Source organism: Bubalus bubalis, chromosome 9 (assembly GCF_019923935.1).
Source record: "Bubalus bubalis isolate 160015118507 breed Murrah chromosome 9, NDDB_SH_1, whole genome shotgun sequence".
In the NCBI taxonomy this organism is placed as follows: domain Eukaryota; kingdom Metazoa; phylum Chordata; class Mammalia; order Artiodactyla; family Bovidae; genus Bubalus; species Bubalus bubalis.
In genome coordinates this window covers 60113334-60136384 of record NC_059165.1, presented here as the reverse complement: position 1 = coordinate 60136384, position 23051 = coordinate 60113334, and the positions used below count along the sequence as shown (strand labels likewise).

At 51.6% G+C, this 23051-nt stretch overlaps 1 protein-coding gene across 4 annotated transcripts in view; it reads left to right on the top strand.

The window, feature by feature from the left end:
• Positions 1-23051, top strand: part of PSD2 (pleckstrin and Sec7 domain containing 2) — a 59494-nt gene that overhangs the window by 19636 nt on the left and 16807 nt on the right. For 2 of the 4 annotated variants that reach the window (XM_044947599.2, XM_044947597.2), the window contains 6 exons: positions 973-1386; positions 4676-5146; positions 5470-5664; positions 8422-8502; positions 12165-12277; positions 13508-13568. In XM_044947599.2, coding sequence (XP_044803534.2) covers positions 1013-1386; positions 4676-5146; positions 5470-5664; positions 8422-8502; positions 12165-12277; positions 13508-13568 — 1295 coding nt within the window. In that variant the 5' untranslated portion in view covers positions 973-1012. Of the gene's footprint in view, positions 1-170; positions 733-972; positions 1387-4675; positions 5147-5469; positions 5665-8421; positions 8503-12164; positions 12278-13507; positions 13569-23051 lie in introns of those variants that run through there. The other 2 variants (XM_045166583.1, XM_006070795.4) reach the window with 2 other exon arrangements.

The window sequence follows — 23051 nt, the reverse complement described above, 5'->3', positions numbered from 1 at the left end:
TTCTGATGTGTTTAAAAAGGGATGGGGTGGAGGTGGCAGGTAAAATGGGTCTCCTCGTTTTACAGAGGAGAAACAGACCCGGAGCAGGCAGAGGGAAGGGAGTGTTGGCCTGGGCGGAGCAGTGAGGAGTCCTAACCTGGACCCTCATGAGGTCACACAGTGAGTTGGGCTCCCCTGGAGGGCCCCATGGCAGCCTCCTCACGAGCCCCTCTTCAAGGCTGGGTGAGCTCTGGGGGCCAAGTGTCGAAGGGAACCCCAGCTCCCCCCGCCCCCTCTCCAGTTCCCTCTCGCACGGCCAGAGCGTTGGGCGCTGCATGGTGGAGGAAGCCCCGATCTTCGTTGAGTCTTCCGGGTGGCGCCGCCCCCGCTCAGCACCCTGGACAGCACCTCGTTCTGCGCCTCAGAATAGCCTCCACCGGGCTTCACTTTGGCTTCTCTGGGGTGGCCTCTGTTCTGATTGACATCCTTGCCTCCTTTCTTAACTCTCCCTGTAAAGGCAGACCCTAACCCAGAGTTCATGCACACTTCTCTGGCTCCTGGAGCCAGGGCGAGGGAACATGGAAAGAGGCAAAGTGGCTGCCTGCTGTCGGCCTGGGGTTTTGTTCCCTCACTCACCAGCAGGAAAGGAAGTGGTCTTGGGGGAGTCTTGGACCTGTCCCTAGTCCTGCCCAGCCCAGATCTTCCTTAGAGGTTTTGGTGACTTCTGAAGGACACAGCAGAGATACATAAGAGGTAACAGGGAAGGTAGGACTAGGGCACAGTGGTGGCTGGGGGTCAGGGGAGAGGTGAGTGGGGCTGGCCTGAGCAAGGCAGTGAGACTCAGACTCCTGACCAGCTAAGACATCCTGGGAAGATCATCTGGGCCCACCTCTTCGTCCTCAGGCAGGCTGCCTGGTGCTGGTTCTACTGGGCATTGAACTCCCAGCACCTGTTCTTTTTGATCCACCCCGTTCTCTCTCCATCTGTGGCCAGGTCTAAAGGAGTCCCTAGAGCGGCCAGCAGGGGGAGAAGCATGGATGAGGATACGCTTCTGTCCACACTGCCTGGGGAAGATGGTGCCACCTGGGACCCCAGCCTGGAACCCGAGGAGGAACCTGGGGTCCAGAATGGAATGGCATCCAGTGAGGACCTGAACAGTAGCCACACCAGCCCAGGGCATGCAATGAGGGGCCCCCTGGCAGGCACTGAGGGGCATACAAAAGGCCTGGACATGGCCCTCCATGGCCTCAGCCTTGGCCTCTCCCTCACCAATGGCCTAGCCCTGGGGCCAGACTCAAACATTCTGGAACACTCTACAGACCCCAGGCCCTGGAGGGCTGGTGGGTTGGCCGAGGGGGACGATGCCTCCAGAAGCCTCTGTCCAGACACTGAGGATCCTCCACTGGGGTAAGTGGGAGTCTCGGAATGGGGGTCACCATTTGCTCCAGTGCTGCATAGCCTGGGCCTTGCCACTTAGCCTTTCTGGTTCTTCTTTTCCTCATACATGAAATGGGAATTTGATGTCCCTGTTTTGGGAGGATAGAGCTATAAGAGAGATTTCAAAGGCCAACATGCCTGTTGTGTCCCCACTCTCAGTGCCCCTAATCACCAGCAGCTGTTTCTTTTTAAAAGTTTTAAAACTTTTTTTCTTTTCTTTTTCTTTTCCATTATTGCTTATTACAGATATTGACTATAGTTCTCTGTGCTATACAGTAGGATGTTGTTGTTTGTTCATTCTATATATAATGATTTGCATCTGTCATCCCAAACTCCCAGCCCATCCCTTCCTCACCTCCCCTTCCACCATGGGCTGTTTCTATGTAGAGCTTGAGGGCCACACTCCCTCCATCCCAGGCTGGGCATCAGAGTTCCAAAATGCCTTGATGTGGGAAATCACTTGGCCCATCCTTCTGCTTCCTGGAGATGAGAATCTCCCAATTCCACAACTGACTTAAAGAGAGTAGGCTTTGTAGATTAATCTCTGTCAGCTGTTCCTCCTTGAGTGCCATCCAGGAATTCGACGAGGAACTCCTACTTATTGGAGTAAGTCCTACTTCCTGGAGTTACAGCCCCATTTCTATTATCTCCAGCTGCAGGTGGAGAGGCTTGGCATCTTAGAGGTCCCAGTTGGCCAAGGAGGGTAGGGATGGTTCAGGGGAATGTTTAGAAGCCCCCAAGGTGAGCTGAGAAAAGAAAGCATATAGAAGGTTTAGTGTGCCCTGCTGCAGGGGCTTCCCTGGTGGCACTAGTGGTAAAGAACCAGCTTGCCAGTGCAGGAGACATAAGAGACACAGGTTTGATTGCTGGGTGGGGAAGATCCCTTGGAGTAGGAGATGGCAACCCACTCCAGTATTCTTGCCTTGAGAATTCCATAGACGGAGGAGCCTGGTGGGCTATGGTCCACAGGTTGCAGAGTCGGGCATGACTGACTGAGCAGGCACGCATGCACCCCATGTGTACTGTGTACTGATGCATGCGTGACAGTGTGTGAGCCTGTCGGTGTGCCTGGCCTGTGCATTAGGGGCACATTTGGGTGTGCATGTGTATGCATGTGTCACATGCATCCTAGCTGGAGTCACACACTCCTAGCTGGAGTGTGTCTAGGTCTCCAAGACAGGGTCAGATGCTTGCATGTACTGGGCGTGCCATATGAGAGTTTCCACCTGGGCAGGACCTAGTGTGGTGTGGGGCCTTGTGAGGTGCAGGCAGGGGGCTGGGGCTTCTCGGAGCTGCTGTTTGTGTTTAGGTGGTATAGTTTTGGAGGCTGGCTGAAGGTGGGGCAGTGGGAGTCTGGAGACTGGGCTAATGGTCTTCAAGCCCCTATTAAAACTGCCCTACAAGTGTGCTCATGTGAATGAAAGGGGGGGTATGTGGGGGAACCATTCATGGTTCTGACATGGAGTGAGCCCCCAAGGGCAGGACTCTGTCTTATTCTAGGACCCTGTACGGGCCTGGCAGAGAGAGCTGCTGGGCAGATTTGGGGTGTCTGCTCTGGCGGCCAGGACAGTGACCCTTCTCTTCCCTCCTGTCCTCCCAGAGATCAGTAGAGGCAGCTTCCACCCCAGCCCCCTGTTGGGCAGCCTACTTGTGACCCAGTGTGACACTTTTCCCTACTTCCTTTTCTAAATGAGACCGCCCTCTCAACTCCTGTGGGACTGGAGTGGGTGATGGCTGTGGTCTCAGTTTTTCACTCTCAGGTCAGTATTTCTCCAGGAAGCATGCAGGAATCAAATCTCAGGCATGGTGGTGGGGGGATGTGTGGTGTCCAATGAGTGCCTTGAGGGGGTGGAGCACTGCCTCATCCTCCAAATCCGACTCAGTCTCTGTGAGGCCCCAGGGGTTGGGGGATAAGCGGGACATCCTCCAGGGGACCAAGGTGTGCTTCTTTGCAAATGGTGGGCCCTAATTTATCTGAAATGGGCCGGGCTCAGCCTGCTTCTTTCTTGTGCTGTTTCTTCCTCTTGCTGTTTCTGTTTCTCTCTGCCTCTCTTATTCTGTCTCTGTTTTCTGTGCTCTCTGTATCTCTTTTCTGCCTCATTCTTGTCTCTCTTATTTCTCTTCTTTTCTCTCTCTCTCTCTCCTTGTCTCTATTTTGATCTCTTTTAGTCCCCTTCCTCGCCTGACTTCCCTGCTCACTTGCGCGTCTCCCCATTGGGTAAGAGGCCTCGCTTCATCTGTGTGTGTTGCTCTATTTTAGGTTTGGGGATAAATCAGTGAACAGAATATACAAAAATTCCTACTCTCATGGAGCTTATGGTCTAGTGAGGAGACAGATAATAAATCATAAAAATAATAGATAATTACATAGTATGTTGGAAGGGGGCAAGTACCTCAGAAAAACTGAAGTAAAAAAGAGGGACTCGGGGAGGGAGTAGGTCCCAGTTATAAATAGGGCAGTCAGTGTGAGAAAGGGATGTGGAAGGGAGGCTCCAGCTTGAGGGAAGTGCACTCTGGGCAGAGGAAACCACTGGTGCCAGGGCCTCTCTTGGGGGCAGCACAAGGCAGGGCTTAGGCAGCGGAGTGGGCCTCCAGGCTGACAGGCACCTGCTCATTCACCCAGCGCACCATTCGGCAAGGCTTAGAGGATCTCCTGTGTTCTAGGTGCTCCCTAGCCTTGTGTGTGGTGGGGGAAACAGATGTAAATAGGGGAATAAACAGAAGGCGACAGGCTGGGAGGGGCTAGGAGGAGATAAAGGGGCACCCTGAGGATAGACACTAATGAGGGGCCACTGTGGTGGGTGGCCTGGGCCTGCCTCCCTCAGTCTCTCCGAGGAGGTGACATTAAGGCGAGGCCTGGGCAGCCAAGCTAAGAACCACCCAGTTTGTGGGGACAGCAAAACTGTGACCCAGTAAGACACTAGCTGTGATGGGGAGCCTGGAAGGAGGAGCCCCCTCCCCCTCTCCTGGGCCAGTCAGGAGCGAGAGTCGCGCTCATTTAGATGAATGATACCGACTGGGGGCCAAGCCTGGTGGGCACTGGAGGGGGGCAGGACCATGCCTGTCCTTTCAGACTGTACCCCAGTACCCAGCCCGGCATCTGGCACCTGTGCTCAGTAAGGGTTGGCTGAGAGAATAAACAGGACATGATCCCTGCCAGGTCCCCACACCCAGGGAGCTCCCAGACATGGATTGGTGCCATCCTAGCACCTGTAAGGGGCCATCTGGCAGGACGGTGACTGGTCCGCGCATCCCACAGGCTGGGTGGCCCTGGAGAGCCAGATGTGCGAGATGGCTTCAGCGCCACGTTTGAGAAGATTGTGGAGTCGGAGCTACTGCGGGGCACCCAGTACAGCAGCCTGGACTCCCTGGACGTGCTGAGCCTCACAGACGAGAGCGACAGCTGTGTCAGCTTCGAGGCCCCTCTCACGCCCCTCATCCAGCAGCGAGCCCGGGACAGCCCTGAGCTGGGCGTGGGCTTGGGCACTGGGGACATGGGGTCTGAGGGGGACATGGGAGCAGCCGGTGGTGGTGGGGTGCTCGGCAGCCCCCTGCGGCGCTCCATCTCCGGCAGCCGCTCCGAGAATGTCTTGAGCCGCCTGTCTCTCACGGCGGTGCCCAACGGCTTCCATGAAGACGGACCCCTGGGCCCACATGGGGATGAGGAGGACGATGAGGAGGAGGAGGAAGAGGAGGAGGAGGACACGGACAAGCTGCTGAACTCGGCCAGGTGAGGCAGGGCCCAGGCTGGGAGCCGAGAAAACCCAGAGGAGGCAAAACGAGTCAGGATAAGCCAGGGCCCGGAGTGAACGGCCCTCTGCACCCAGACCTCCCACCCCCTGCCTGAGGTTCCATCCTGCCCTTCCAGGTCTTTCCAGCCTGGGTGGGGTCAGGGGGCTGATCATCTAATGGTTTCCTCTGAGGGTTTTTCTGGAGGTCTAACTTGATTCTGTCCTGATGCAGTGGAGCTTCTTTCCCCGGTCTTGGGAGACCTTCCAGCCCCTGCCCAAGGGTCTCTGACCCCCTCATCCCCACCCCGCCTTCCCTTTTCAGTGACCCCAGCCTGAAGGATGGCCTGTCGGACTCGGACTCAGAGCTGAGCAGCTCAGAGGGGCTGGAGTCTGGCAGCACAGACCCACTGGCCAATGGGGGCCAGGGCGTCAGTGAGGCTGCCCGCCGGCTGGCGCGCCGGCTCTACCACCTGGAGGGCTTTCAGCGCTGCGACGTGGCCCGGCAGCTGGGCAAGAAGTGAGTTGCATCTCCATCCCCCACCCCAAGCAAACCCCGTGTCTTCCTCAGCCCAGGGTGATGTGGTGACTTCCCTCAGGGGTGCCTAGTGCTGGGGGCTCCCAACAGTCTCCAAGAACTGCCTCTGTCCTCATTCTGGGCCTTGCCCTAAATCCGTTTCCTTTCTGGGCTGCCTGGGCGAGGGCCCCTGCTCCTAGGGAGGGGAGGTAGGGTTGGGGGGCCCCTCGGGGCTGGGAGAGTGGCATGTGGCAGCAAGGACAGAGCAGCCAGGCAGGGTCTCGTGGGTGAACTAATGAGGCCAGGGACAGAGGAGCACCTGGTCTGAACAGGGACTGCCTGGGACCCTGGAGCTGGGCAAGGGGACCCTGGCCCTCACTGAGCCCCACTCACTGTCGGGACCAGCTGAAGAGGGGGACTGCCTCCATACAAGCCCCGGTCTTTGGACTCAGGGAAGGGAACTAGCCAGGCTGAAGTCCCGGGGGTGGGGGACGTCAGCTGTGAAGTCAGCCGGTGTGTCATGAGCAGGTCTGGTCACCAGCACGCCTGCCTTCCTTGTCTGTCTGCCTTGTCCTCCAGAGGGGCCCCCACACCCACATAAGCCTTCTGGTTGCACAGAGGCAGGCCTGGCCTCCAGCGAGGGCTGCTCCCAGGCTAAGAGAGGCAGCCCAGACTCTAGACCCCAAGTTAGAGTTGACGGGGCCTCGGGCCACAGGAGGTCCTGAGGACACCCCTCTTCTCCCCACTCCCACCACCTCCACCCTCCATAGCCCCCACAGTGCTCCTGCCTGAGCCTCTCCCCAAATCATGTTGCCCGCACCCTCGCCTCTCCCACTGGACTACAGACCCCCAACCTAATGACATCCTCCTTCATTAAAGTTGATCCCCACCCTCCCCTGTCTTTTCAACCATTCTGTCTTCATGAGTTTTCCCATCAGCATTTAATTGTGCTTAACCCTCTCCCATCTGAAACAAAAATCCTTCCTCAAATGTACTTCCTCTCCCTGCCTCTTCACAGCCAAAATTCTGTCTTCTGCTCTGGGTGGCCTCTGTCCTCACCCCTTCTGCACATTCAGCATCTCCAGGTTGGCTTCTTCCTGGTCCCCCCCTGCCCTACACAAGCCCCTCTTGCTAGAGTCAGTAGCAGCCTGGTCTCTTTGAATATGGTGGCCTCAACTCTCTCCCCTTCAACAGCCTCAACACACCTGCCACTCCTTTCTTCTTCAATTAAACTTTCAATGATGAAAATTTCAAGCACATACGAAAGCAGAGAAAGTAATACCTTAAACATCCTTGTACCCATTATTCAGCTTCAAAGTTATCAACATTTTTCTATTCTTGTTTGATCTCTTCCCACCACAGCTTCCCCTCACATTTGCTGGAATATTTTAAACCATATTTCAGACTCTATCATATGATCCATAAATGTTTAGTATGTGTCTCTAACTGACTAGGATTTTTTTTAGATAGTCATAATTTCTGACAAAATTCCTTAGTATCTCTAACATTCAGTCAATGTTTAATTTGCTCTGGTTGTCTCAAAAATGTTTGTTCAAATCAGCACACAAATAAGGTCTTTGATTACATTTGGCCAGTATGTTTCTTAGGTCCCTTGTAGCCAACAGCAGTTGCCAGGCCCCCTCCTTTTGGTAATGCCATGTATTTGTTGAGGAAACAGGAGGGAGAGCTTGGGGCTTGATTGGACTGAGGTAGAATTATGTTCTGTCTCTTGGCGAGAATGCATCACTCCGGTCTTGACATTCTCTTCCTTGGCCTCCAGGACACCACACCCTACGGCTGTGGCTCCTGTCTGTCTCCTGCACGAGGTTTCTGTCTCTTCAGCGCACCCTGAGAGGGGCTCTCCTCAGGTTTCTGAGCTGGGTCTGCTGGCCTGTCTGAGCCCTTCCTACAGGCTTGTCCCCCTTCCTACTCTTACCAGTTAGGGTTAGACAACTCTCATGTAGGTGCTTCCAGACCCACCTGTTGTCCTGGGCTCTGGGCACCACCCCAGGGGCTACTTGGTCATGTCCCACACCCACTCCATCCCTCCCCGTGTCTTGTTGGATTCTGCCTCGGAAACATCCTTCCTCCCACCCTTTCCGTCTCTCTCGTGAACAGCTCCTGCCAGCTCTCAGTAGGTCTCCACTCTGCAGGCAGTGTTTCAAATACAGATCTGACCCTCTCATTCACCTCCTGCTTCAAACTCTTCCAAATCAAGTCTTGATCCTTGCCTTGGCCCAGGCCCAGGTCCCTGCCTCATCTCCTGCTGCCCCCATTCCTGCTTTCCAGCTCCTGCCACATGGCCCTGCTGGTAGCTTTCTGGATAGTGTCCTCTACTGGGGACACTGTATATCACCCCCACACCCTACTCCCTTCACCTGGCTGGCTCTTACTTTCCTGAAGGTATTTGATGAGACATCAGCTCCTCCAGGAAGCCTTATTGACCCTCTCACACCCTGGCCCACTGGAGAAGGAAATGGAAACCTAGTCTAGCGTTCTTACCTGGAAAATCCCATGGACAGAGGAACCTGGCGGGCTATAGTCCATGCAGTTGCAAAGAGTTGGATGCGATTGAGGGACTGAGCACACCCTGGCCCAAGGTTGAACTGTCAGAGTCCAGTTGGCCAGCAAGGGAGGCAGCAGAGGGATGGATGGACAGGTCTGGGTGGGTGGGTCAGGGTCCCCGGGGGCCCACTGCCCACGTGCCCCCACTGTTTGCTGTGCCCTGCTTCTAATGGACACCCCCTGCTCTCCTGGCAGCAATGAGTTCAGCAGGCTGGTGGCTGGGGAGTACCTCAGCTTTTTTGACTTCTCGGGCCTGACTCTGGATCGAGCACTCAGGTCAGTGCGGCTGGGCTGGGTGGTGCCCACAGATGATACATCTGGATCCTCCTGCCAGCTCTAGTGTGGACTTGCTGTGCAGCCTTGGGCAAGCCCTGTTGAGCCCTCTGGGGAGGCTGTGGGGAAGGGCCCATGAGAGCAGCACAGTGCAGAGACTCGCTGAGTGCTGGCTCATGGGGGGCACTGTCAAGGTGAAGGTGGGAGTGCAGAGGTGACCCTTCAGGAGGCATAGCCTCGACACACCCTGCTGACGGCACCTTAGTGACACCTCTGTGAGGTGGGTGGTACTGTCCCATTTATAAGCGGAGAAAGTGTGGGCCAGTTCCCCGAAATCACTGAGGGAGACATGGTCAAAATGACATTGGACATGGTCAGTTTGATCTCATGTCCTGTTGGTGTTTGGACCCAGGGAGTAGCCCTCAGGAAGGGCAAGTGCAGGCCCAGAGAGCAGAGGGCAGGCAATGGGAGGATGAAGCCTGGTGCCAGGGGACCTGAGCCCAGGCCAGAGCCCTCGCAGGTAGGGATGGCGGACTCTGAGCCGAGGGAGGGGTGGTCCATGTATGTTATACCTGTTTACCTCCCATGTGTCTCTCATATTTTTAGAAACTGTATTTTCCCTTTATTTTCTCTGTTTCCATTGGGATATTTTCTACTGACCTGCTTCCAATTCACTTATTCTTCCTCTGTGTCTCATATACTGCTAAACCCATTTATTGAGTTTTTACTTTCTTTTTTTTTAATTTAAATTTATTTATTTAAATTGGAGGCTAATTACTTTACAATATTGTATTGGTTTTGCCATACATCAACATGAATCCGCCACGGGTGTACATGTGTTCCCAATCCTGAACCCCCCTCCCACCACCCTCCCCAGAGTTTTTACTTTCTATTGTTTCATTTTTCAGATCTAGAGGTTATATATTGTTAAAAAACTTTTTTGGTAGGTTCTAAATCACTGCCTTATCGTTGGTGAAGGGAACTTGCGTAACTCAATGAAGCTATGAGCCATGCCTTGCAGGGCCACCCAAGAAGGACAGGTCATAGTAGAGAGTTCTGATAAAACGTGGTCCATGGGAGGAAGGAATGGCAAGCCACTCCAGTGTTCTTGCCTCGAGAACCCTCAAGAACTGTATAAAAAGGCAAAAAGATATGACACCATCACCGATTCAATGGACATGAAGTTGGGCAAACTCCAGGAGTTGGTGAGGGACAGGGAGACCTGGCATGCTGCGGTCCATGGGGTCACAAAGAATCGGACACCACTTAGCGACTGAACAACCGCAGCAATTCTCTGGGGGGAGAAGTCCTCATCTTTTCATTTATTTTTACTTACTTTCTCCATCTTTCCCTCTCTTTTTGGGAACGTATTAGTCACAGTTAATATTTGAAAGTCCTTGTCTGCTTACCACGGTATCTGTGTCATCTGATTCATCTGTATCTGGTTTGATTGTTTTTCTCTTGGTTTTCCATCATCTATCCTATTTCTCTGTGTGCTTAGTAATTTTTTATTAGATCCTGTACATTGTACATAAAATTACAGTAGCTCTAGATCATTATGTGTTCCTCCGGGGGGTGTACCTTCTGCTTGTCCAGGCAGCTAGAGGAGAACAGGGGGGGTACAGTCCCAGTCTATCCAGGGCTGAGCTGGGGAGCAGCCGCTCTGAAGTGTGGTAAGGCTCAGAGTTCAACCCGATCACAGGGCAAGGGCTGCAGGGCTTTCCACTGGGATCCTGGTGTGTTCACTGGGGCCTCTCCCTTTGGTGGGTCCTAAATTACAATTTTGTCTCCTCAATGCGGCAAGCCTGTGCAAAAACCAAATCCATATGCTTCTCAGAGAGGCAGAAAGCTTAGCTTTTCAGCGTACGGCCCCTTCCATCTTTAGACTTTGGCAAATATCTCACAGGGAAAACTGGCCACATGTTTATAGCCCCTGAAGTCTCTCCAGCTCCGTGAAGCCACTGAATGTTCTGCCTCAGCCTTGTGTCCGTAATCGGCAGTGTCCCTGGGGAGAACTGCAGATCGGCCCACTTCCCTGAGGTCTCTACCCCCTGGGATCTTGGTCCCATTGGTGTCTGTTGCATCAGTGGTTTTCTGATAGCTTAAGAGAGATGTATTCTGTCTGGCATTTTTCACTGTTCTCAGTGGAAGTGTCTGTCAGCTCGCAAGCTGCTCTATCCTGAGCTGAGTCAGGTTCACACTGGATGATCCGGCGGGGAAGGTGTTTGGTGGGTCGGCTTGCGATCAGAGGCCTGGGTGCTGGGCTGGAGGACCTTGAATATACAGCCCAATAGATTGAGACTCGACTGCACAGGCCCTGGGGAGCCACAGCAGGTGCTGGGTGTAAAGCAGGGTTTGGGGAGGCAGTGGTGGCAATGCTGTGTTGGTGGCCTTTGATCCAGAGGCTCCTGAGGAGGATAAGGTGGGAGAGGATGAGGCCTGAAGTTGGGCCACAGGGCTCGAGGAATGATTGGTGTGAGAAGCGCAGAGGATAGAGCAGAAGGGCTGGTGATGATGCAGAGAGAAGGGCTGCCAAGATGCAGAGAGAGAAGTGGGTGGCCAGCTGTGAGGCTGATCCTGGGGATAGCCTGAGAGTTTGGTTGGAGCTTGGTGAAGACCCCCAAGGAAGGGGTGTTTGGGCTGGCGAGCCCCAGCTGGGATGCATGGCTCATAGGTAGGACAGGCTATGGTTGGGATGGGGGATAGTGTTAGTGGAGTGTGAGGAGAAGAGGGAGGGGCCGGAGGCAAGGAAGAGAACAGGGAACAGGAGAGACAGAGAAAGGAGGACCAGAAGGTGGATGGAGTGTTTTTATATAGCTGTTGACTGGGATTGAATCAGAGAGTGGTCTGCCGTTTTCCATGCTTTGGGAAACCTCCGAAGGTAAAGACTGGCCAAAATGGGGCTCATGGGTCCCAGGGTGCCTTAGAAGTAGTTTGAGGGAGGATAGAGCAAAGAGGGCATAACAGAAGCCAAGGGAACCGCAGCAAAATTGGGAACAAGCTAGTCTCATGAACCCAGGACAGATAGAGGCCCAAACTGTCTCAGCCTCCTGTTTCCCCTCCCAAGGAGGGGTGTGCCAAGGCGCCAGGTGAGGGACCCCAGGCCCATCTCCCGGCCCCTCTGGTTTTGGTATTCTCTGCCGGGGACCCCTGAGTGCTGGTGACCTTTGACTTTTGGCCTTGAGGGGAACTCAGAGCTCCCCAGCAGAGGAGGCTCAGACTTGGGGTGGGGGAATAGAGGGGGCCAGGGTGGTTGGGCCTGGGGCCATCGCGTGAGGGGTAGCGCATCTGGGAAGGGTGGGAAGGGCTGAGGGAGAGTGCTCCGGGGGAGCGGTGTGGGCGGCCTCGGCCCAGCCACGGACAAGGGAGTGAGGAGTGGGGCGGAGGCTGGCACTGGGGTGTTGGTCAGCCTTTGTTCTTCACGATCTGCCCCTGTCTCCTTCCAAAAGGGCCCTGGAGGGTGATGAGGGTTGAAACTCCACACTCCAGAGGCTGTCAGGGGGCTCAGGGTTTCCTCCTGGGCCTAGATGCTGGGGCTCTGGGGCCTCAGCCCCCTCAGGCAGGCTTGGGTGGTGTGTGTGTGGGGTGGGGGCTCCTACCTGGAGTGAGGATTCCGACGACTCAGGGGTCTGGGAGGCCCTCAGCACCCTTGCATCGCCCTCCAGAACTTTCCTGAAGGCCTTCCCACTGATGGGGGAGACGCAGGAGCGTGAGCGGGTCCTGACGCACTTCTCCCGCCGGTACTGCCAGTGTAACCCTGATGACAGTACTTCGGAAGGTATGCCTCACCTGGCGCCCCTGACGCCTCACCCCGCACCCCTGACGCCTCACCCCGCGCCCCTGACGCCTCACCTCACACCCCTGATGCCTCACCCTGTGCCCCTGACGCCTCACCCTGCGCACCTTACGCCTCACCCCGCGCCCCTGACGCCTCACCCCGTGCCCCTGACGCCTCACCCCACGCCCCTGATGCCTCACCTCACACCCCTGATGCCTCACTCTGTGCCCCTGATGCCTCACCTCATGCCCCTCACACCTCACCCCGTGCCCCTTACGCCTCACCCCACACCCCTGATGCCTCACCCTGCGCCCCTTACGCCTCACCCCGCACCCCTGATGCCTCACCCCGTGCCCCTGACACCTCACCCCGCACCCCTGATGCCTCACCTCACGCCCCTCACACCTCACCCCGCACCCCTGACACCTTACCCCGCACCCCTGACGCCTCACCCTGCACCCCTGACGCCTCACACCGCGCCCCTTACGCCTCACCCTGCACCCCTGATGCCTCACCCCGCACCCCTGACGCCTCACCCCATGCCCCTGCCCCCCAGTTGGGCCCTGGCTTCCTCCTACCCTTGATCCATCTGCCACTTCTGTCCTGCTCGAGAAACATCAGTGAAGGCACAATGGCATGTGGCAGGGGGCCTGTGTGCTGGAAAAGGCACCTTCCACTGTCGGGCCTGTTGCCACTCCCTGTGCCTGAAGATCCTCTGGGTCCTCTGTGCCCTGGAGTCAGTCCTCTGTGCCCTCCTCCTCTGTGGTTCCCTGTCACAGTGCTGATCGCTGGTGTGGTGGGAGTCCTGGGTCCGGCACCCTCTTGTCCCATGGGTGGACCTGCATCCCAGGAACTAGGGGCCTAGGCTGGTTATTAGAGGAGACATGGGCCTTGGAAGGGGTATAGCCTGGGACCCAGAGCCTTTCCTGGGTATGAGATTCAAGGTGAGTTTGGCCATAGGAGGCAGGAATCTGGGCTAGAACAGGCCCAGGGTGGTCAGGTCCCCCACTAAGGGAAGAGTGTTTCCTGACCTGGGGCGAGGGAGTGGCTGTGATGCTGTAGAGGGGTGGGGCATGGAGTATCACGCAGGCCCTGGGCCCTGACATGCAGTTGGCAGGTGGCTGGCCTCTTCCAAGGCCTGAAGGCTGGCTCTGGTGGGAGATGAGTGGGTGGCTGCAGTTGAGAAAGAGCTGGGTGCTCACACTGAGGGTGCCTCTATCTCTGATTTAGATGGGATCCACACGCTTACCTGTGCCCTGATGCTGCTCAACACGGACCTGCACGGACATGTGAGTTGGGGAGGCCGAACCGGGGTATGTTCTCTCACTGACTTATCCCAGGTTGTCCAAGGGCCAGCCCTTTCTCCAGCCTCCTTCCTGAGACCTCTCGCTTGCTGGCCCATATTTCTTTAGCAGACTTGGGAGTCAGGCCACTTGGCTTCTAGACTTGGCCTTACTCTAGTTGTATCCACTTGAGACCTGCCTGGGTCCTCACCCCCAAGCAGGGCCATAAGAACAACTGAAGTACAGGAATTTAGGATGTGCTAAATAAGATATGTGCCCCTAGCCGTGTCCACGCCAGATGCTGCTAAAAGATTGCCTGCTCTTCCTACCCCTCGTGCTATAAGCCTGACTGCAGCCCTGCTGAAGGGCCATGCCCCAGGCATCCCCTTCCCCTCAAGTGGTAGGTTGCCATCAAGAGGCCTTTTCGTCACCTCCATCTTCCACTAGGCAAACAGAGAAGTGATGGGGGGTACCCTAGGCTGTGAGCCTGTGCCTCTTCTGGGCCCTGGGCATCTCAGTGCTGTTTGTGGCTCAATAACTCCTTCTTCTTTCCTCTGTCTGCTCCGGGGACCCCCTCTCTGGGCTCTCTTGCCCTCCCTCAGGTGGTAAGTGTAGCTGGTGGTCTGCATGTCCTGTGAGCTTAGACCCCCCATCTCCATCCTCCCCTTCTGTGTCCCCCATCACCCCGTCTGGCCTCACTGATCACTGTGCCGTCATTGCTCACCCTGGGATGGTCAGAGCACCTCTGCTGGATTGGGGATATTTCAGTGAGTCATGGGAATAATAGGCCCATGAGAACGGTTCCGGAGGTAACCAGGTTCCGGTTCCATCTCTTCTGGAGGTAACCAGGAAAGTCTAGGACACTTAGGGTGGAAGAAGGAGCTGGGAGAGACCCAACTTCAGATTCCACTCTTGCCTCCAGGTGGCACCTCTGTGACCCAGGGCAAGACTCCAGCACTCTGAGTCTCGGGTTCTACACCTGTGAGGTGTGAATGGTGATTTCCCCATAGTGTCCTGGGGAGGCCTGGGAGAGGTACCACCAAGTGTCAGGGTCTGGCACTTAGTAAAGTGTTTATTATGAATAATATTATTACATCATCATCACCATCATATTCATCATTAATATTAAAATTTAAATGATGGAGAGTCTGAAGGCCCAGCCTGCAGATCCCTGGAGGATCAAGAATATGAAGGACCTGCCCTGATGGCAGCCTGAGCAGGCGTGGGCACGCTGGGTGCCTGGCCTGGGGAGAGCGAGAGCCTCGATGGCCTTGGCATGATTAGTTGTGTGACAGCTTTGGTTTTGTCTGCCAGGGCTGTCAGCCTGAGTGTGGAGCGGGAGAGATGTGTGGGTTCCATGGGAATGTCCCCAGAGTTAATGCTCACTAATGGGCTGATGCTCCCCCAAGACTGCTTACTGTTTGCAGAGAGCAGGTGTTGCTGGCATACCCTAAAAGGAGCTTTAAGCACACATTCCTCTTCCCATCCCTATGCTCAGCAGGGCCAAGGGCCATCTCAGGACCCAGTCACTGCTGTGTTAAGCCCTGGGTGCCTCTTCCCCTGGTTGAGAGCTGCTAACAAGGGCAGCAGTCAGTAAACCCCAGGTCGAGAATATTCTTGAGCTTGGTGGGCCTTAGCTGCCCATGGCACCACCTTCTGCCTAAAGTTGAAGAGAAACATTACTACCTTCATACGTTAGATGTGGGTGCAGTAGGATTGTTCATACTCGCAGCCAAGAGACATTGAAGATCCATTTCTTTCTTAAGGTGGTATTGCAAAACACCAAAAGCAAGAGGTCTGAGTTGTAATCCTCTTTATTTTTCACACGATAGTGTGTGACCTGAGGTGAGTTACTGACTTCCCTGTACCTCAGTTTCCCCATCAGAAAGTCTCTGTGAGATTTAAGGAGACAGCAGTTGTGGAGTGTTTAGCCCAGAATCGGGCCATTGGCATCACTGGGAGCTTTCCTGGAAGTGGCAATGCCTGCTTTGTGCTCACCCCATCCCTCCCTCTTCTCATGCTGCCGTTGTTCCACAGAGACACAGTGCCTGGGGGAAGATGGGGATCTCAGGAATGTGGGGCCTGCTAGGGCCCCCAAAAGTGGCTCTGGTCAGAGTGGGAGCCAATACAGGGACTGGCAGAGGGAGTTGGTGCACACTCCCAGATGGGCACAGCCTAGTGGAGGAATTGGGAAGGCTTCCTGTAGGAGGGGCATTTGGACTGTAGGGGCCGACACCTTCTGCGTTCCATAAATGAGAAGGAAAGAGAACCCCTGCGTCAGGGTGCCTACCTTCTAGTTAAAGGAGATGAAAATAAACAAGTCAACAAGTGATTGCAAATAGTGATAGGTCTCTGAAGGGAATCAACAGGTGGGTGTGATCGTGGCTGGACTGGGGGTCAGGGAATGCCTTTCAGAGGAGGCACAATTGGGGCAGAGACCTGCAGGAGCCAGTCACGGAAAGACCAGGGACAAAGTCTTCTAGGCAGAGGGGCCAGTGGACTGGTTTTCATCTTTTGGCTATTGTGAACAGTGCTATGAACATTGGTATAAAGGTTTTTAAATTTTTTAAATTATTTTTAAACTGAATGAAAGATTGTTTAAATTCATATAGTGCTTACAATTTTCAGAAGTTTCCCGTGCATGACTTCATGTAATCCCATAATAACCCTTTTGTCTTCCTACCCCTCTATTGCCCTCCCCCTTCTTGGTAACCACTAGTTTGTTCTGTGAGTCTGCTGCTTTTTCTGTTTTATTCACTGGCTTGTTATATTTTTTAGGTTCCACATCTAAGTGATATCATATAGCATTTGTCTTTCTCTTTCTGACTTGTTTTACTTAGCATAAGTTTTTGTTTGAGAAGCTGCTCTCAATTCTTTTGAGTGTATACCTAGGAATGGATTGCTGGGTCCAATGGTATTTTTGCATTTAACTTTTGGAGGACGGGAACACTGTTTCATAGTGGCTGTTGAGTCCAGGAGGGAGGTGATGGTAGCTTGGGCTGACAGGGCAGTGAACAAGGGTAGAAGGGACAGATGAGCAAGATCAGTAGAGGGTGAGCCTGACGGGACTTGCTGATGGGCTGATCAGGGAGAGGAGGAAGAATGGCTTCAGCATCTGGCTCGATGGGGGTGCTATTTCCTGAGATGAGAAGGGAAATTCTGTGGGTGGATGGAAGGTGTGGTGAGTGGGAGAGCTGGGGCTCCAGTCCCATTTTTGACATATTGTGTTTGAGATGCCTATTGGACATGAACATGGGTGTTGCCAAGGAGGTGGTGGGATAAATGAATCTGGGATGCCAGAGAGTGATGGGGTGACAAGGTCGCTGTCATCCTGATGGAATGAAAGCCATGGGACTGGCCGAGTGCCTCAGGGAGAGAGGCAGGTTGGTGACCTTGTTGCGGGTCATGGCATTATTTAGAGGTCAAGAACTTTTCACTTTCATGCATTGGAGAAGGGAATGGCAACCCACTCCAGTGTTCTTGCCTGGAGAATCCCAGGGATGGTGGAGCCTGGTGCGTTGCCGTCTATGGGGGTCACACAGAGTCAAACACGACTGAAGTGACTTAGCAGTAGCAGCAGCAACAAGCAGAGCAGAAGGAGACATTTTGAAGCAGCCATGGAGATGGGAGGAAAACCAGGAGTGTGTGGTGTCTCAGAAGCCAAGAGAAGAAAGTGTTTCAAGGAGAAAGAAGTAGCCAACTATATAAAAGGCTGTCATGAGGTCAAGAAAGACAACAACAGAAAAACAGCCTTTGGGATTGGAATGGCCATTGGTGGGTCATTGTCATTGGATGGTCAAGGTCATTGGAGCCCTTTACAAAAGTACTTTAGGTGGAGTGGCCAAATGCCAGGATGGAGTGGGTGGAGGTGAGGATAGGAGGTGAGGAAGTGGAGGCTGTGGAGAATTCTTTTGCAATATTTGGCTTTGAATGGGATCCTGAAGTGAGCCACTGGCTGGAGGGGTCTAGCAGGGACTTTTCTTTTTTAAGTTGGAGTATAATTTCTTTACAATGTTGTGTTAGTTTCTGCTGTATAATGAAGTGAATCAGCCATATGTATATATATATATATATATATCCTTTCCCTCTTGGTCCTCCCTCTAACCTCCCATCGCCATCCTACCCATCAAGGTCATTGCAGAATACTGAGCTGAGCTCCCTGTGTTATACAACAGATTCCCAGCAGCTATCTGTTTTACACATAGTAGTGTGTGTTAATACACTAGTTCAGTTCAGTTCAGTCGCTCAGTCGTGTCTGACTCTTTGCAACCCCATGAACTGCAGCACACCAGGCCTCCCTGTCCATCACCAACTCCTGGAGTTTACTCAAACTCATGTCCATCGAGTCAGTGATGCCATCCAGCCATCTCATCCTCTGTCATCCCCTTCTCCTCCTGTCCCCAATCCCTCCCAGCATGAGAGTCTTTTCCAGTGAGTCAACTCTTTGCATGAGGTGGCCAAAGTATTGGAGTTTCAGCTTCAGCATCAGTCCTTCCAATGAACACCCAGGACTGATCTCCCTTAGGATGGACTGGTTGTATCTCGACTCTCAAGAGTCTTCTCCAACACCACAGTTCAAAAGCATCAATTCTTCTGTGCTCAGCTTTCTTTATAGTCCAACTCTCACATCCATACACGACCACTGGAAAAACCATAGCCTTGACTAGATGGACCTTTGTTGGCAAAGTAATATCTCTGCTTTTCAATATGCTATCTAGGTTGGTCATAATATGTCAATCCTAATCTCCCAACTCATCCCGCCGTTTCCTTCCCACTCTGTGTACACATGTTTGTTCTCTGTGTCTCTGTTCCTGCCCTGCAAACAGGTTCATCTGTACCATTTTTTTTTTAGCTGCCACATAATATGCATTAAAATACAATATTTGTTTTTAGGAGAGACTGTTTTAAATCTGACTAGGGTGTTGTGTATATGCCACTAGGATCTACTAGTCAGGCAAGGAGAAACTGATGATGCAGGAGAGAGAAAGGAAAATCAAAGCTTTCCTTGAGATGAACAGCTGGGCATAGATGGAGAATGGCCTTAGCTGGGAGTAGGGAACGCTCATTCCTCATGACAGGGTGAATTGGAAGGGAAGGATGTCAGAGGAGGGTGAGCTTAGCCTCCAGACAAGAGAGGATGGGGGCTTGGGTTAGAATTGGAGATGGAGACAAGGAGAGAGATTATAAATGTACTGTGGATGTGCAGCCACTAGCACTGGTTGATGGAGTCAATGTCGAGGTGAGAGCAGGAGAAGTCTCGAGGATGAGGCCAGGAGAGGCGGGAGGAGATGGTGGGAGAAGCTGCGCTATGAACCTCCAAGCTGAAACAAAGATAAGTTGTTTTGCAAGAAAAGCTTAATTTCTCTCACACTTGGGCTGCTTGAGGTTAGCAGTGGGAGTGCTGGGGAGGTGGGTTGGGGCTGGATGGTGGAGGACTTGAGGGACAAATGCACAGGTCAGCATACTATTCTGAAGACTGGCAGCGGCGGGGAGGCCCTGCCCATTCTCAGATGGTGAACAAGCCTCATATATTAGAACTTGGAAGGAGCACCAAGTGCAACTCAGGTTTAGTCTAGATTTGCAAATAATGATGAGGGTTTTCCTGTCCAAGAGACTTTTGACTGGTCCCTTCCCTTGCTCTGAAGGATGACATCTACTTTCTTTCTGCTTGGCCTGTTTCATTCTGCTTTGAGAAGGGGAAGACTTAAAGACAGGCTGGGATTGTTCTGACCTCAGGTAGGTCACACTAGACCTGCAGAGAAGGCCTTGGAATGGGGCTGTGGCCCACCCAATCATAACTTTTTTTATTGGAGACAGAGGCTGTGGGAACAGATTTTCGGGTCAAGGGCAGGCTTGGAGGCCCTTTTGATCCAAGTGTTGGTGGGAGGAAAGGAGGAACTGAGAACTTGGAGGTCCCAAATCACTCCAAAGCCAAAACAGTTTGGCTTTGGAGTGTTCTGGGCATGTCTCTCTTTCTCTCCATCTTTCTTCCTGTCCTCCCTCCTTCCCTCCTTTCCTCCCTTTCTTTCCCTCTCCCCTCCCATTCCCTTCCCTTCTCTTCCGTCTCTCTTTTCCTTTTCTGGTATATAACTTTTGGCCTGGTGGCTGTTGTTCATTTACCCAGTATGATTTGACTTCTTTGCAACTGACTGTCTTACTTTCTCATCCAGAGAGAGATTGATCTTAGTAGCTGTTTCACATGGACTTGAAAGTGTATTCTGTAGTTGTTTGTTGTAATGTTCTATATGTGTTGATAAGGTCAAGCTTTTTAACTATGTTGTAAAAATCTTTTATATCCTTAATGATTTTTTTTATTGTGGTAAAATGTATAAGACATAAATTTACAATTTTAACCAGTTTAAGTTGTGCACTTCAGTGGAGTTAAGTACATTCACACAGTGTGCAACCATCACCGTTCTCTGGTTTCAGAACTTTTCATCACCCCAAAAGGAGACCTTGTACCCATTAGCAGTCACTTCCCATTCTCTCCTTCTGCCAGCCCCTGCCTCTTCTGGATATTTAATGTGAGTGGAATCATATAGTACATAGCCTTTCATATCTGGCTTCTTTCACTTAGTGTAATGTTTACAAGGCTCATCCATATTAGAGCATGTGCCATAATTTCATTTGTTTTTATGGCCAAATAATATTCCATTGAATGGGTATGCGACATTTCGTGTATCCATTTGTCCTTTAACGAATATGTGTATTATTTCCACCTTTTGGATACTGTGCATAGTGTTACTCTGAACATTTGTGTACAAGTTTTTGTTTGAGCACCTGTTTTCAATTCCTCGGAGAAGACCAGCTGCATCATATGGTAATTCTATGTTTAACTTTTGGACGAACTGTGAAACTTCCTTAGTGGCCGAACCATTTAGAAATCCCACTAGTCATGTATAAGGGTTTCAATTTCTTCACCTCCTTGCCAACATGTCTTTTCATCCTTTCCTTTTTTAGTGATAGCTGTTCTAGTCAGTATGAAGTGGTAACTCATTTTGGTTTTAATCTGCATCTCCCTAATGACTAATGACATTGAGCATATTTTCATGTGCTTGTGGCCATTTGTATATCTTCTCTGGTGAAATGTCTTTGCGAGTACCTTGCCCACTTGGAGGGGGATATATAATTATTATTTAAAATTGTGGTAAAAATATTAAAAATCATGGTAAAATATGCATAATATGAAATTTACCATCACTGCCATTTTTATGTATAGTTCCTGGAGGCTTAGAGGTTAAAGCATCTGCCTGGAATGCGGGAGACCTGGGTTCGATCCCTGGGTTGGGAAAGATCCCCTGGAGAAGGAAAATGGCAACCCACTCCAGTACTCTTGCCTGGAGAATCCCATGGATGGAGGAGCCTGGTAGGCTACAGTCCATGGGGTTGCAAAGAGTCGGACAGGACTGAGCGACTTCACTTTCACTTTACTAGTATTAAATCTATTTACATTGTTGTGCAGTGAATCTCCAGAACTTTTTCATCTTCTTAAAAATATTTAACTCTACCCCCCCCAAAAAAAATTTAACTCTTTTCTTTTTATTTTTTTATTGAAGGATAATTGCTTTACAGAATTTTGTTGTTTTCTGTCAAACCTCAACATGAATAAGCCATAGATATACATATATCCGGAGAAGGCAATGGCACCCCACTCCAGTACTCTTGCCTGGAAAATCCTATGGACAGAGGAGCCTGGTAGGCTGCAGTCCATGGGGTCACGAAGAGTAGGACATGACTGAGTGACTTCACTTTCACTTTTCACTTTCATGAATTGAAGAAGGAAATGGCAACCCACTCCAGTGTTCTTGCCTGGAGAATCCCAGGGACTGGGGAGCCTGGTGGGCTGCTGTCTATGGAGCCGCACAGAGTTGGACACGACTGAAGTGACTTAGCAGCAGCAGCAGCATACATATATCCCCTCCCTTTTCAACCTCCCTCCCATCTCCCTCCCCATCTCACCCTTCTAGGTTGATACAGAGCCCCTGTTTGAGTTTCCTGAGCCATACAGCAAATTCCCATTGGCTATCTATTTTACATATGGTAATGTGAGTTTCCATGTTATTCTCAACATACATCTCACCCTCTCCTCCCCTCTCCCCGTGTTCATAGGTCTATTCTCTATGTTTATTTCTCCATTGCTGCCCTGTAATTATGTTCTTCAGTACCATTCTTCTAGATTCTGTATATAAATACAATATTTATCTTTCTCTTTCTGACTCACTTCACTCTGTATAATGGATTCTAGGTTCATCCACCTCATCAGAACTGACTCAAATATGTTCCTTCTTATGGCTGAGTAATATTCCATTGTGTATATGTACCACAACTTCTTTATCCTTTGTCTGTCGATGGACATCTAGGTTGCTTCCATGTTCTAGCTATTGAATAGTGCTGCAATGAACAATGGGATACATGTGTCTTTTTCAATTTTGGTTTCCTCAGGGTATATGCCTAGGAGTGGGATTTCTGGGTCATATGGTGGTTTTATTCCTAGTTTTTTTTAAAGGAATCTGCAAACTGTCTTCCATAGTGGCTGTATCAATTTACATTCACACCAACAGTGCAAGAGCATCCCCTTTTCTCCACACCCTCGCCAGCATTTATTGTTTGTAAACTTTTTGATGATGGCCATTCTGACCGGTGTCTTTTGCTTTTCTTTAATTGGTCTGTTTGTGTTTTTGTTGTTGAGTTGTAAAGGTTCTCTATTCTAGATACTATACTCTTATCAGATATATGGTTAGAAAAAGTTTTCCCTTTTTGCAGGGATCATGTGTTTTCTCCCTGTCTTCCTTCTATTAATGTGGTGTATTATGTTAATAGATTTTTATATGTTGAACTACTCTTGTACTCCTGGGATACATTCCACTTGATCATGGTATATAATCCTTTTACTATGCTGCTATTTTGCTAGTATTTCATTGAGAGTTTTTACATGTATATTTATAGGGGATACTGTTCTATAGTTTTATTTTCTTGTGAATTCTTTGTCTGGTTTTTGTATCAGAGTAATGCTGGTTTTATAGAATGAGTGAGGAAGTATTCTCTCTTTTTCAGTTTTTGGATAAAGCTTAAGAAGTATCGTGTGCTCAGTTGCTCAGTCGTGTCTGACTCTTTGCGATACCATGGACTGCAGCCTGCCAGGCTCCTCTGTTCATGGAGTCCTTCAGGCAAGAATACTGGAGTGGGTCACCATTTCTTCCTCCAGGAAATCTTCCTGACTCAGGCACTGAACTTGCATCTCTTGTGTCTCCTGCATTGGCAGGTGGAATCTTTACCACTGCACCACCTGGGAAGCCCCAAGAAGTATTAATGTTAAACATAAGTTGCTCAGTCATGTCTGACTCTATGACCCCATGAACTGTAGCCCACCAGACTCCTATGTCCATGGAGTTCTCCAGACAAGAATACTGCAGTGAGTTGCCAATCCCTTTTCTAGGGGATCTTCCCAACCCAGGGATCAAACCTGGGTCTCCTGCATTGCAGACAGATTC